This window comes from Peromyscus maniculatus, chromosome 2 (assembly GCF_049852395.1).
Source record: "Peromyscus maniculatus bairdii isolate BWxNUB_F1_BW_parent chromosome 2, HU_Pman_BW_mat_3.1, whole genome shotgun sequence".
NCBI classification, from domain to species: domain Eukaryota; kingdom Metazoa; phylum Chordata; class Mammalia; order Rodentia; family Cricetidae; genus Peromyscus; species Peromyscus maniculatus.
Window position 1 is genome coordinate 148,245,270 of NC_134853.1, and position 13,084 is coordinate 148,258,353.

Here is a 13,084-nt window from a genome sequence, read left to right on the forward strand (position 1 = left end):
AAGCAGAGGCAGGTGGAGCATTTTGAGTCTGATGCCAGCTTGGGATACACAGTGAGTTCTGAGCTAGCTAGGGTTATACTGTGAGACTCTACCTCAAATAAATGAATAAAGCATAAAACTAAAAAATACATAAAACTGTAAGTAAAAGAGATGTGTTTGTTGGTTGATTTTTTTGTTTGTTTGTTTGTTTTTGAGACAAGGTCTTTCTTTGTAGCCCTGGCTGTCCCAGAACTCATTCTGTACACACACACAGGCTGCACTGAACTCACAGAGATCTGCCTGCTTCTGCCTCCTGAGTGCTGGGATTAAAAGTGGGCACCACCATTGCCCAGTTGTTTTGTTTTGTTTTTAATTATTTACTTTTATTTTTTGTGCATTTGTGTTTTGCCTGTGAAGGTGTCCGGTGCCTTAGAACTGGAGTTATAGACAGTTGTGAATTGCTATGTGAGTGCTAGGCATTGAACCTGGGTCCTCGGGAAGAATAGTCAGTGTTCTTAACTGCTGAGCCATCTCTCTAGCCCATACCCCCACTTTTTAAGACAAAGTCTCATTATGTAGCTCTGGCTGTCCTTGAACTATGCAGATAAGGATGGCCTCAAACTCAGAGATCTGCCTGTCTCCCAAGTGCTGGGTAAAGGCCTGTATCACTATGCCTAGCTTTTTTTGCAGGGAGGGAGCGGACGGACGGACGGATGGACACACACACGGACACACACACACACACACACACACACACACACACACACACACACACACACACACACACGGTGTCATGTAGCCCAAGCTAACCACTCTGCTACGTAGCTGGTAAAAACCTTGAATTCTCAACTCTCCTGCCTCCTGAGCAGAGGGATTATAGGAATGTGCCATGACTCCCAGCTAAGAGACTTGTTTTGCCACGTTGTGGTGGTGCAGATCTTTAGCCTCAACGCTCTGGAGGCAAAGGCAGATGGAGCTCTGTGAGTTCAAGGCCAGCCTGGTTTACAGAGTCAGTTCCAGGACACCCAGGGCTACACAGTGAAATTCTGTCTTTATTTTATAGCATGGAACTAGAAACCTGAATGATGGGATGGGAGGTTGTAGTATCTTTTTATTATATTAACTTATTTAGTAGAAGTAGGGGTGAGTGGGGAGGGAGGCATGCCACACATAGCATACCTGTGCAAGCCAGAGGACAACCCGAAGGAGCTGGTGCTCTCCTTACACCATGTGGATCCCAGGGTGTCAGGGGAACACCTTTACTCACTGAGCATCTCATTGGCCCAGTTTGTTAAAATTGGTAACACATGTAGAGAAAATGCTCTTTGTGCAGTGGTTCTGACCTCTAGGAATCTGTTGGGCAGTAATACTGAAGGTGCACAGAAGTATGTGTACTAGTCACAAGGAAAAGACACTCTCAAACTGTAAGTGCAGACAAACCAAACTGTGAAAACGCCAGGGCAATGCTGAGGTGGCTCAGCACCAAAGCACCCCAAGTTTGGTCCCAGGAACCCACACGGCGGAAGAAGAGAACCAACTCTTGCCACTTATCCTCTGCAGGTCCTGTACACTGCGGCACGCTTATATACCACTTTCCACACGCAAAGAGATAGAATCCTTTTTTTTTTTCTTTTTTAAGAAACAGGGTCTCTCCTGCCAGGAGGTGGTGGAACATACCTTTAGTCCCAGCACTCAGGAAGCAGAGGCAGGCGAATCTCTGAGTTCGAGGCCAGCCTGGTCTACAGAGTGAGTTCCAGGACAGCTGGGCTACAAGAGAGAAAACACCATCTTGAAAAACCAAAATAAGTAAAAAGGAAGGAAGGAAGAAATGAAACAGGGTTTTACTGTATAGCTGTTACTGGTCTGGTCCTCAATATATAAACCAGGGTGGTCTCAAATTCACAGAAATCCACCTGCCTCTGCCTCTAGCATGCTAGGATTAAAGTCATGAACCTTCACATTCAGCTAATAAAATATGACTGAAAAAAAAAAAAAATAAAGTAAGCTGGGGGCTGGAGAGATGGCTCAGAGGTTAAGAGCACTGCTTGTTCTTCCAAAGGTCCTGAGTTCAATTCCCAACAACCACATGGTGGCTCACAACCATCTGTAATGAGATCTGGTGCCCTCTTCTGGCCTGCAGGGATATGTGCAGACAGAACAATGTATACATAATAAATAAATAAATCTTTAAATAAAAAAAAAAAGTAAGCTGGGCAGTAGTGGTTGCACACCCACCTTTAATCCCAGCACTTGGGAGTAAGAGGCAGGCAGATCTCTGAGTTCAAGGCCAGCCTGGTCTACAGAACGAGTTGCAGGACAGCGAGGGCTACACAGAGAAACTCTGTCTGGAAAAAACAAACAAATAAACAAAAGTATATACCATGAAATGCATATATGAGGCTATTCTTATATCTATTGTTATGAAAAAATATCTAAGTTATATGGTTATTTAAAAATCCCAGTAAGCACAAGTGTGTAACAACTCAGATATCCACTAAAGGTATTATCTTCATATCCCATAAATTCAGCTATCCATAATATGTTAATGCAACACAGGAGTGCTTCAAGGAAAGACGAAAAGAAATGAAAGGAAGCTGGGCGGTGGTGGCACATGCCTTTAATCCCAGCACTAGGGAGGCAGATGCAGGTGAATCTCTGTGAGTTCGAGGCCAGCCTGGTCTACAGAGCAAGATCCAGGACAGGCACCAAAACTACACAGAGAAACCCTGTCTCAAAAAAAAGAAAAAAAAAAAAAAAAAAAAAAAAAAGGACAGGTGTCAGTCACATAATTAAAATCTAGAAGTAATGGAGTGCCTGCCTGCCTAGCATACAGGAAGTTCTGGGTCATGGTCCCCAGCACCACATATACAGGAGTACAATGGCAAAAACCTGTAATTCAGCACTCCTCAGGTGAAGGGAGGAGGGTTAGCCTCAAGGTTAGCCTTGGCTACATATCAAATTCAAGGCCAGGCTAGGATATAAAAACCTCTCTTTTGGGGTCTGGGGTGATAGCTCAGTGGTTAAGAATACTTGTTACTCTTCGCAGAGGAATTGGGTTCAGTTTCTAGCACCTACATGGCAGTTCATAACTGTCATAACTCCAATGCCAAGGGATCTGACACCATCTTCTTGCCTCCAAAGACTCTTCATGCACATATGTACATGTGGTCCAAACACTCATACACATAAAGGTTTATATATGTGTGTGTGTGTGTGTGTGTGTGTGTGTATTTTTGTTTTACTTCCCCCGCCCCCAGACAGGGTTTCTCTGTAGAGCCCTGGCTATTGCAGAATATTCCTTTACACAGTGTGGAGAGAGTCACTGCAATTGGTTTAATAAAAAGCTAAATGGCTAATAGATAGGCAGGAGGTATAGGTGGGACTTCTGGACAGAGAGAGCTCTGGGAAGAAGAAAGTAAGAGCTGTCAGCTGTACACAGAGGAGAGGTAAAAGCCACGAGTCAGGTGGCAACACGTAGATGAACAGAAATGAGTTAATTTAAGTTATAAGAGCTAATGGAACAAGCCTAAGCTATAGGCTGAGCTTTTATAGTTAGTAAGTCTCTGTGTAACTTTTTGTGAGCTGACAGCCCTAAGAATAATCTGTCTACACTTGGCTGCCCTGGATCTCACGCTGTAGACCAGGCTGGCCTTGAAGTTACAGAGATCCACCTGCCTCTACCTCCCAAATGCTGGGATTAATGTCATGCACCAACACCACCTGGCTGATAAATACCTTTTTTGTTTGTTTGTTTTTTTCAAGATAGGGTTTCTCTGTGTACCTTTGGCACCTTTCCTGGAACTCACTCTGTAGCCCAGGCTGGCCTCGAACTCACAGAGATCCACCTGCCTCTGCCTCCCAAGTGCTGATCAATACCTTTTAAACTCACAAAAACCCTACTTATAAGCAAGTGTGACAGGGCACCCACACCAGCAGTTCTTAGTTCTGCAGGATAGGGAAGTGAAGGATCCAACTCCAAAGCTTTCCAAGAGCCAGAACTGGCCCACTCTGAGGAAGTCCATGGACCAGAAATGATAAGGTTAGGAAGTAACTGTTAATGCCCAGGAAGCCAGGAGACGGATTCAGGACTGGAAAAGGGCAGTTCTGGGCTCTTCCCGGCTACCATCTCTCCATCTTGAACAACTGAGTTTGTGGTGGGGCAGGCTAGTGAGCTCAGCAGAGACTGAGACGAACATGCATGTGCATGTGCAGACACGTATACACACAGGCATGTTTCACACACAGACACTCAGAGACGTGTAAACAAAGACATGGAGCAGCCTCAAGACATTTCATAAACACTGAGGGGAGGGAGAGAGGTGAAAAGGGAGGAGGAGGGGGGCGATACAGAGAGAACAGGAACTCAAAAAAAAAAAAAGAAAAGAAAAGAAAAAACCAACAAAAAAACAAAAACAAAACCAACAAAAACCATAGAGAAAGGAAAGGAAGACAGAGAGACAAAGCAGCCCCATCATTCCCATTTGTAAATGTTCCCTTGGGTATTCATTAGAGCTGAATCCCATTCCAACCTCCCAACAGTAGAGGTGGGTAGCTTATACCACTTCAATTTCTTCTGAAAAAAAAAAAAAAAAAAAAAAAAAAAGGCTAACCACCCTGCTCAGCAGATGTCACCAGACGCTGAGAGAGGTTACTGTTGCTGCCTGCCCGTGAGTCTTCCAGGTACAGAGGCCTGATGACCCAGCCATACAAAGGACAGATTCAAGCATCTGGTGCTAGGCACCGAGGGCTGAGGTGAGGGGTACTCACGGATAGCAGAGGAACAGGAGGTTCAGGAAGGAGTAGGTCCTGAAGAGGTGGATGAGGGACCGGCACAGACTCCAGCCTGTTGCCGTGAGAACGGTGAAGCGGGTGAGGAACAGCAGGATGGAGCGAAAGAGGGAGACCTTCCCCCTCTGAGAAGCCTGGGTCGGGGGAGATACGACAGGACAGGGCCTTGGATGGAGGTCACAGGAGCTAGGCCCAAACCCCACCAAACATGGCCTATAATGCCACCCAGGGAAGGTGCACTGCACGCTGGGAAGAGCCCAATAAGGTCAGTCTTTCTGAGCCCAGTGGACTGGGAGAGCCAATCAATGTTCAAGTAAGTCCACAAGGAGCTCAAAGGAAATGCTTTAGGACTCAGGGTTAGGTGTCGTCTTTTGGTAGCCCAGGGGGAAAAGGGAGTCCCAAAGTCCCTGTCCAGCCTCTAGGACCCAATCACCTCCTTCACGATGGACCCAATGAAGCGGCGGCCCAGAACAATGGTGGTCACCATCAGCAAGTTGAAGTCGATCAGGTGGAAGTTCTGTCAGGGCAGAGGCCTGGGGGTCAAAAGGGCCCCTTCGCCATACATAGGCTTTTCTTACACCCGTTGCCTCCCACTGCCCAGTCCTTTCCACAGAGACTGTCCCCATTCTCTGACCTTCATTGGCCTCCAGCTGACTCAGGCCAGGAAATTACCTAGAGGAGTAGAACAGGACCCAGAGAAGGGAGTGGGACAGTCCCTGGGGATAAGAGAGTGGCGTGTGAGCACTTCTGCTCTAACACCCATGTCCCTGAACCTCCTCTTCTGTCCAGAGTTCTTTCCACCCCTGGAACATTCATACATTCCCATGACTCATCTCTCAGACAGGCCTTAGGATCCAGTCTGCGTCAGATGAACTCTGCTATCCTTACAAGCCCAGTACAGTCCTAAGCACACTAGAAATAGTTAAGAACCATCAATTCTGTTCCATCATGCCCAGTATGGAGCCAGGTATGTAGTGGGTACATACTGGTGCTTGGTAAGCTATGCTAAATTCAAATCAAGCAACACACACACACACACACACACACACACACAGGGACCCTGATGGAGCACCTACCAGGGAGGTGTGGGAGGGTGGGTGTGAGGGTGGGTACCACCAGACTGTCTTATAGATGTTGATGTAGTGCACGAACAGGGCTATGAGCTGGCAGAAGAAGAGCTGGAGCTCAAAGAGAATGCTGGCCTGGACCGGCAGCTCGGGGATCTTGCAGTGCTGAAGAGGTACAACTGTCTGGGTGGCCAGCGGAGGGCTGGAGAGGCCCGTCCCAGAACTGGTCCTGGAGGTGGAGAGAAGTAACGTCAGGGGCAACGTCCTAGTACCCTGGGAACCTGACTGGGAAAGCTTCTGGAGCACAGGACTGGGGGTTCCATCAGCTCACAGGGATGGGGCCCTTCTCTGCTTGCCTGGTAGACAAAAGGAGCAGAGAAAAGAGCCTTTCCTCTCCTGACTTTATTCAGGTCCCCCACGCTTCCCAGAAGGGAATTATTAGGCTTGCTTTACAGATTAGGAAAAGGAGGTTCACAGGCAAATGGCAACCTGTGCAAGCCATCCATCAGTCCATCAGGAGTAGAACCCAACTGGAACCAAGGGCTGCGGCTTACTCTGCCCAGTCTCATGGGATCTCTCCAAGTGAACACCCTCAGAGCTTGCTCTGGTTTTTGCAGCCGCTCAGTCTCCTCTACCTCCACCTGGCACGTAGGATAGTAGATCCTAACATCCAGTGAGGGACACCGGCGTGCACACTGCCACAGGAAGGAATGAGAGACACAGAGGCAGCTCACCTGGTTCGGGAACGGACGCTGGTCACAGATGCACTGGAAGTATGGCCTCCACCGGAGGCCCCTGAAGATCCTGGCTCACAGAGTGGATTGCGACAGTAAGATGTCCTGTTGGGCCCTCTTCGTCCTCCTGCAGAGCGTACATCAAGGATGACAGCAATGCTGTCTTAGTTAACTGCAATTTCACTTCCTTCCTTCCGTTCTTCCCTTCCTTTCCTTCTGTTTGATTTTTGAGTTCTAGAAGCCTGGCTTTCCTGGCTGGAACTTGCTATGTGGAAGAGGCTAGCCTGGAGCTTACATATTTCATTTTCTTCTTCAAACCTCACAGGGGCTGACAGAGCAGATCCTGCCTGGACTTTACCCCCTGCTCTTCTCTGCCCTGTGTTGTGTCCCCACCCTGTGCTCTAGCCATCACGACCCTTCTCTGCCCAGTAAGTCCTCCCTTGTATTTACTGTACCTGCTGTGTCTGGTGAGCTCCTCCTGACTGCCCTTCTCTATTTATTTTCTTCTTCTAGTGGAGATTTCCCATCTTTTTTTTACTTGTTATTACCATGGGTGAGAGAGAGTGCACACCACATCCTGCACACAGAGGTCAGAAGTAACTTTTGGGAGTTGGGTTCCAGGGATTGAACTCAGGTCAGCAGGTCAGTTCTCTACCTGCTGTTCTGATTACTTTAAAAAACAGGACTCTCTCAGCCGGGCAGTGGTGGTGCACGCCTTTAATCCCAGCACTAGGGAGGCAGAGGCAGGCGGATTTCTATGAATTTGAAGCCAGCCTGGTCTACAGAGTGAGTTCCAGGACAGGCACCAAAGCTACACAGAAACCCTGTCTTGAAAAACAAAACAAAACCCAGGCCCTCTCACTGGCCGGGGACTCACCAGGTTAGCTGGCCAGTGAGCCCCAGGGATCCACTGGTCTCAGTCTCTACAGTGTGAGGATTACAAGCTTATGCCGCCATATTCAACTTCTTTAAATGGATTCTGGGGATCAAACTCAGGTCCTTGTGCTTGAGTGGCAGCTACATTACACACTAGGCTGTCGTCACAATCTCTTTTTTTATTCACTTCTTCTTGAAATGCTGTTTGGAATCCAGGTCTTTGAACATGCTAAGCACATGCTCCACCACTAAGCCTTACCAGCAGCCTTACTGACATTTTGGGCTCATGTATATATACGTGTGTGTGTGTGTGTGTGTGTGTGTGTGTGTGTGTGTGTGTGAAGGCCAGAAATTTATGGCCAGTATCTTTTTCATTTTGTTTTGTTTTTGTTGTTGGGTTGTTTGTTTGTTTCGTTTTTGGTTTTTCAAGACAGGTTTTTTCTGAGTAGCCCTGGCTGTCCTGGAACTCACTCTGTAGACCAGGCTGGCCTCGAACTCACAGAGATCCACCTGCCTCTGCCCCCGCCTCCTGAGTGCTGGGATCAAAGGTGCTCACCACCACTGCCCACCCAGTGTCTTTTTGATTGTGCTCCACTTTGTGTAGCAAGACCGGGTCTCCTGCTGAACTCAGAGCTCATCATTTCACTAACCAGTTTGCCCCAGGGATCCATTTTTGCCTCCCAAGTGCTGAGATTGATTACAGGTGGGTTGCCACACCTGCCCAGCCAGATAGGTGCTGGGGACCCAGATCTGATCCTCACTCTGGCCAGGAGCACTTCAGCCTCTGAGCCTTCCCATCCCCCCAACTGCCATTATGAAACAGCTGCCCTCATTACTCTCTTTTCTTATTTTTAGTTTTTTCCATAGTTCACTCTCCAAAATTATCTTTTTTAAAAAAATTTTTCTAAAATTTATTTTCTGTGTATGAATATTTTGCCTGCATGTATGTATGTGCACCACGTGTGCCCAGTGGGTGCAGAAGTCAGAAGAGGGCTTTGGATCCCTGGAGCCTGAACTAGGGATAGCTGTGAGTCACAGTGTGGGTGCTAGGAATTGAACCGAGGCTGTCTGCAGGAGTAACAAACACTCGAAACTGCAATCTCTCCAGTACCTCTGAAATGATCTTATTTGTTAACATGTTTACTGTCTCTTCCACTGAAATGGAATGTCGGTAAATTAATTTTTTTTAAAGCAACTCACTATGTATGTAGCACAGGGCAGCCTTAAACTCACAATCCACCTGCCTCAGCTAGGATTACAGGCGTGTGCAGCCAGACAGTGCTTGTCTCTGTCAGGGCTGTTTCCCTTATTGCAGTTCACTGGGGTATATATTCATAAGTGAATAGGTCCAGTGAGGTAGTATTTTCAGATGAGTAAACTGAGTTTACAGGATGCAAGAGACAGTAAGTGGGAGGCTCTGAGTCATGAGCTCCTCAGCTCTGGTATTTGCTGCATTATCTGGATATGAGTCTCCAGAAATTTACAATCTAGTCAGCTTTTCCTCCAGGACTTTGAGATCTAACTCAAGGACCCAGGGCCTGAGCTTCACATCAAGATGGCTTCTGGGACAGCGCCGTGGTTGTGAATCCAAAACTTATGATTTTTACAAAGCTGTATCCCTGAGCTTAGTGGACCCTGCACTTGGCTCCCAAAACCCTTCATCGAAGTCACAACCTGTTCACCTTCCTCATGACGACACGGTAGCCTCCATTCATACACAGTGTGCCCAGGCTTTCCAGGCTCGGAGGGTTTTCTGACAGATCTTCAAAACGTGCATGTCCAAAGCTCTGACCTCACCAAGCCCCCAGACCGGAAGCTTTGTTCATACACTGTTATATTTGGCTTGGAAAACCCCACACAGCCCAGGAACTCTGCCCACGCCCACTCACTTTTAGAAGCTCTGCACCCACATAAAGTCCTCGGCCCAGAAACGCCGACCACACACCACTGTCACCCCAAAGGCCGCGCCCACAAGCCAGTCAAAGCTCTCTTGGGCTAGAAGCTTGGCTCAGAATGGGCTCCCTTGGTGGGCTAGGTCTCCCTCCTGTCCCTCCGCCCTCCGTGTTTTAAAAACCCTGTAGTCAGAAGGGTCTCTGCCACACCGGAGCCCACAGACCAGAAGCCGTACTTAGTTCGCAGCCCCACGCACCAGGGGGCCCTGCCCCCATTTCCAGCCGAGAGGAGTGCGTGGTCCCCGCCTTTGTCCCCCCACCACCACCACCAGCGAAGCCCAAGCCCCTCCGGGCCTTCTGTTTTGGAAGCTCCACCCACCACGCAGTGGCCCGCCCCCTCAGCACCGGAGGGGCGGGGTCCCGTCTGCGCCGCGTCCCTTCCCTTCCCCCTCCCCGCGGCTCCGGTCCGCGTGGGGCGACGGTTAGCAGCCGAGCCGCCCCTCTCCCGCGGCCCCGGCGAGCCCGGCCAGCTCTGCTCACCCATCTCCTTCCCCCGGCGCTCTCCGTTCGCCGCCGCAGCTCCTGCGGGCAATATGTCGGAGCCGACGGCGGCCGGGAGAGGACTAACCGCCGCAGCCCAGGCCGGGTATCAGCCGCGCGCTCCCGCCAGCTGCGCAATTTGCATACTAGGCGGGCTGGGAGCCGGGAACACGCTTCTTAAAGGGGCCGTCGGATGAAAGGCTGTGCTTATGCTCTTTGTCTAGCCTTCCCACGCCTTTCCTGCCACCGCTGATAAAGAGAGTCTGGAGGCGCGGACCCACCTCCTGTGTTTCTCCCCGTTTCTGTTCAGGCTGGAGGGGTACACCAGAGCGGCCTTCCCGCCGATGCGGATTCCTACCCTTGAGCTGCTCAGTCACCTCAAACTCATCGCGTCCCAAACTGAGCTTTCATTGCTCTCTCGTCTTATTGTATTTTGGTCAACCTCAGTCAAAACCTTGGAGTCACTTCCCTTTTCCTCCAAAAGTCTATGTCGTCTTTGACCTAGTCTTGCTAACCCGAACTAAGCTCTAAGCATCTTACATTTCTTCCACTGTTCATTTCATGGCCACCACCTTAGTTTAAAGCCTGCGCCTGCCATTTTCAAGCCTTGAAATTACATTATTGGGTATCGATAATAACCACCTATTAGGTTTTGGGTTTTTTTCAACATTTTAAAATCTGGCGTGCAAAGACTGTGCGCAGTAGTGGAGGTCGGAGGACAACCTGTAGGAATCGAGTCTCTTTTTCTACCATGTAGGTACCCCGAGATCAACTTGGTGTTAAGAACCTTTGCTTGCTGAGCCATCTCAACAGCCCTTTGCTTTTGGTTTTTGAGACCGGGTCTCGGGAAGCCTAGGCTGGCCTTGAATTTGATATGGATGGAAGGATGACCTTGAATTTCTGATCCTCCTCTTCCAGAGTGGCGGAATTATTGTTCACACCATAACAGGCTTATGCAGAGCTTGAAATCAAACCTAATGCAGGCACAATTTATTTCGTAGGTGTTGAAGATTAACTGAGATAATCCATGTAGTACCTGTTTTAATCAGTGTGAGCTATCATTATGTTTGGCAAACACTTAACAGAGGAAGGAAGTCTATAAAGGAGTTACTACTACTGTTCCTGTGATTTCTTCCCTTGCAATCTATGGGGGTGGGGGGTGATGGAGATTGAAACTAGGATCTCAGGTGTGCTAGGCAAGTGTTCTCCCACTGAGCTACATTCCCAGCCTCATAAGCAATCTTAATCATTATCTTGTGACTTCATTGCTTATTACAGTGCTTGGCACATATTAATCAAACGAATTAGAAGATATTAATAGATTTCTACAGCTTAAATTGTGGGGGCAGGCAAACATAAAGTTAGTAAATTCTGTAGTATGTTGGAAGGGAGTTTTGGAAGAAAGGAGAGTGTTGGGTGCACGTTTCAATACGATGGGCAAAGCAGGCTTCAGTGAAATGGAAGTATGGGGGGAGGGGGAAGATTTCAGACAGGGTGCAAGGGCACTCAGTCTGCTGTGTTTAAGAAGTAACAAGGGGGCTGGAGCGATGGTTCAGCGGTTAGGAACACTGGCTGCTCTTCCAGAGGACCTGGGGTTGCAGGGGGACAAGGAGGGGGATGAAGAGATGGCTCAGTGGGTAACTGCATATTGCGTTTTACAGAACACCAATAACTCCAGCATCCCAGTGTACACTTGTCAACTTGACACAAGCCAGGGACATCTCTAATGAGGGAATGAAGGATAATTGCATCCACCAGATTGGCTCATACTTAAGTATGTGGGACATTTTCTTGATCAATGGTTGATGTGGGAGGGTCCAGCCCACTATGGGATGTATAAGCAAGCAAGCTGATCAAGCCATGGGGAACATACCAGTAATTATTCCTCCATGGCCTCTGTTTCAGTTCCTGTCACCAGGTTCCGCCCTGACTTATTTAATGGACAACTGTAAGCTCAAATAAACTCTGCTCACCACACTACTTTTGCTCATGGTGTTTATCATATCATGGCAATAGAACCCTAACTAGGCCAGGAAATCCTTTCTCAGGTCTGAGGGTACCAGCACTCACATGCATAAACACACACACACACACACACACACACACACACACACACACACACATGCACCCCTTAGTCACACATATTCACAAAATCAAACTTTAATAAGAAAGGAGCCAGAGAGATCACTGGGTAGCACAACTTGCTGTTCAAGAGGACCGAGACTCAATTCTCAGCACTTACATGGCAGCTCACAACTGTCTGTACTCCAGTTCTAGAGGTTCTGATGCTGTCCTCTGATCTCTGTGAGCACAAGGCATGCACTGAAGCCAGACTGTATCTGGGAATGTGGGTGAGACACCTGGCAACATTTTTAGTTACTGCTATATCCTGGGGGCACAGAGATGACAATTTGCTGCTCCTTAATGAGGAAGCAGAATAATTTATTATTGAACTATACCAAGTTCAGAGGTAGGCAGAGGAATAGTATGAAAACTTCACAAGAGGGGTCAGATTGGGCATCTGAGAGATTAATAGGTTTGCTATAGCTCAGGGGTTTTGTTTAATGGTCCAGTGCCTGTTTGTTGTACAAAAGGCCCTGAGATTAATCTTTAGTACTACCGTTTTGTTTTAAAGTGTGCTTGTACCATATAGGGATGAAACAATCACTTGAACTTGGTCACTGCCTGTGGAGTTGGTAGGGAAAAGTCTATGAATCTGTAATGTAGAAGACGATAGACCTTGCAGAAGTGAATTCTCAGGAACTATTTACTGAATTTATCTGGCATACATACAACTCAGTGTAGGAGAGCAAGGGAAACTCAGTTCCAACCCACTTTGTATGAATTTGCCTTCTCCACACCCATTCTTTCTCCCAGTAAGAAAACCGATTCTCCTTGGGGAATTAGTCTTCCTCACTCTGTCCCTTTGTGGTTGAGTCAATTTTCTTGCAGTTCCAGTAGGCAATGAGTGGCAAATCAAAGCATTCCAACATCCCTGCTACTCCAGGAAAGTGACTGGTTTGAGCTGAGGGAAGGGGAGTTAGTGACCCAAGTCAGGTAAAATAAGATGTTTTCATAGTATATATGTTAGAACTATCAAGAAAGAAACTTGAGACACCCCTCCTTGTGATCCCTGATCAAAGGGAAGGCTTTGAAGAAATGTCACCTGCAGCCACCCCAGCTCCTAATTGATTTGGTCTACTGTAAA

The 13,084-nt window shown here is 48.0% G+C and overlaps 1 protein-coding gene across 15 annotated transcripts in view; it reads right to left on the reverse strand.

Moving 5' to 3' along the window:
- Tmem39b (transmembrane protein 39B) overlaps positions 1–13,084 on the reverse strand; it is a 45,987-nt gene that overhangs the window by 14,938 nt on the left and 17,965 nt on the right. For 2 of the 15 annotated variants that reach the window (XM_006994366.4, XM_015987857.3), the window contains exons 1-5: positions 9,877–10,026; positions 6,569–6,695; positions 5,844–6,063; positions 5,201–5,284; positions 4,747–4,901 (exon numbers count right to left, since the gene is read on the reverse strand). In XM_006994366.4, the coding sequence (XP_006994428.1) occupies positions 4,747–4,901; positions 5,201–5,284; positions 5,844–6,063; positions 6,569–6,695; positions 9,877–9,880 (590 nt within the window). In that variant the 5' untranslated portion in view covers positions 9,881–10,026. Of the gene's footprint in view, positions 1–4,746; positions 4,902–5,200; positions 5,285–5,401; positions 5,484–5,843; positions 6,064–6,568; positions 6,696–9,118; positions 9,804–9,876; positions 10,027–13,084 lie in introns of those variants that run through there. The other 13 variants (XM_076565176.1, XM_076565174.1, XM_076565169.1 and 10 more) reach the window with 12 other exon arrangements.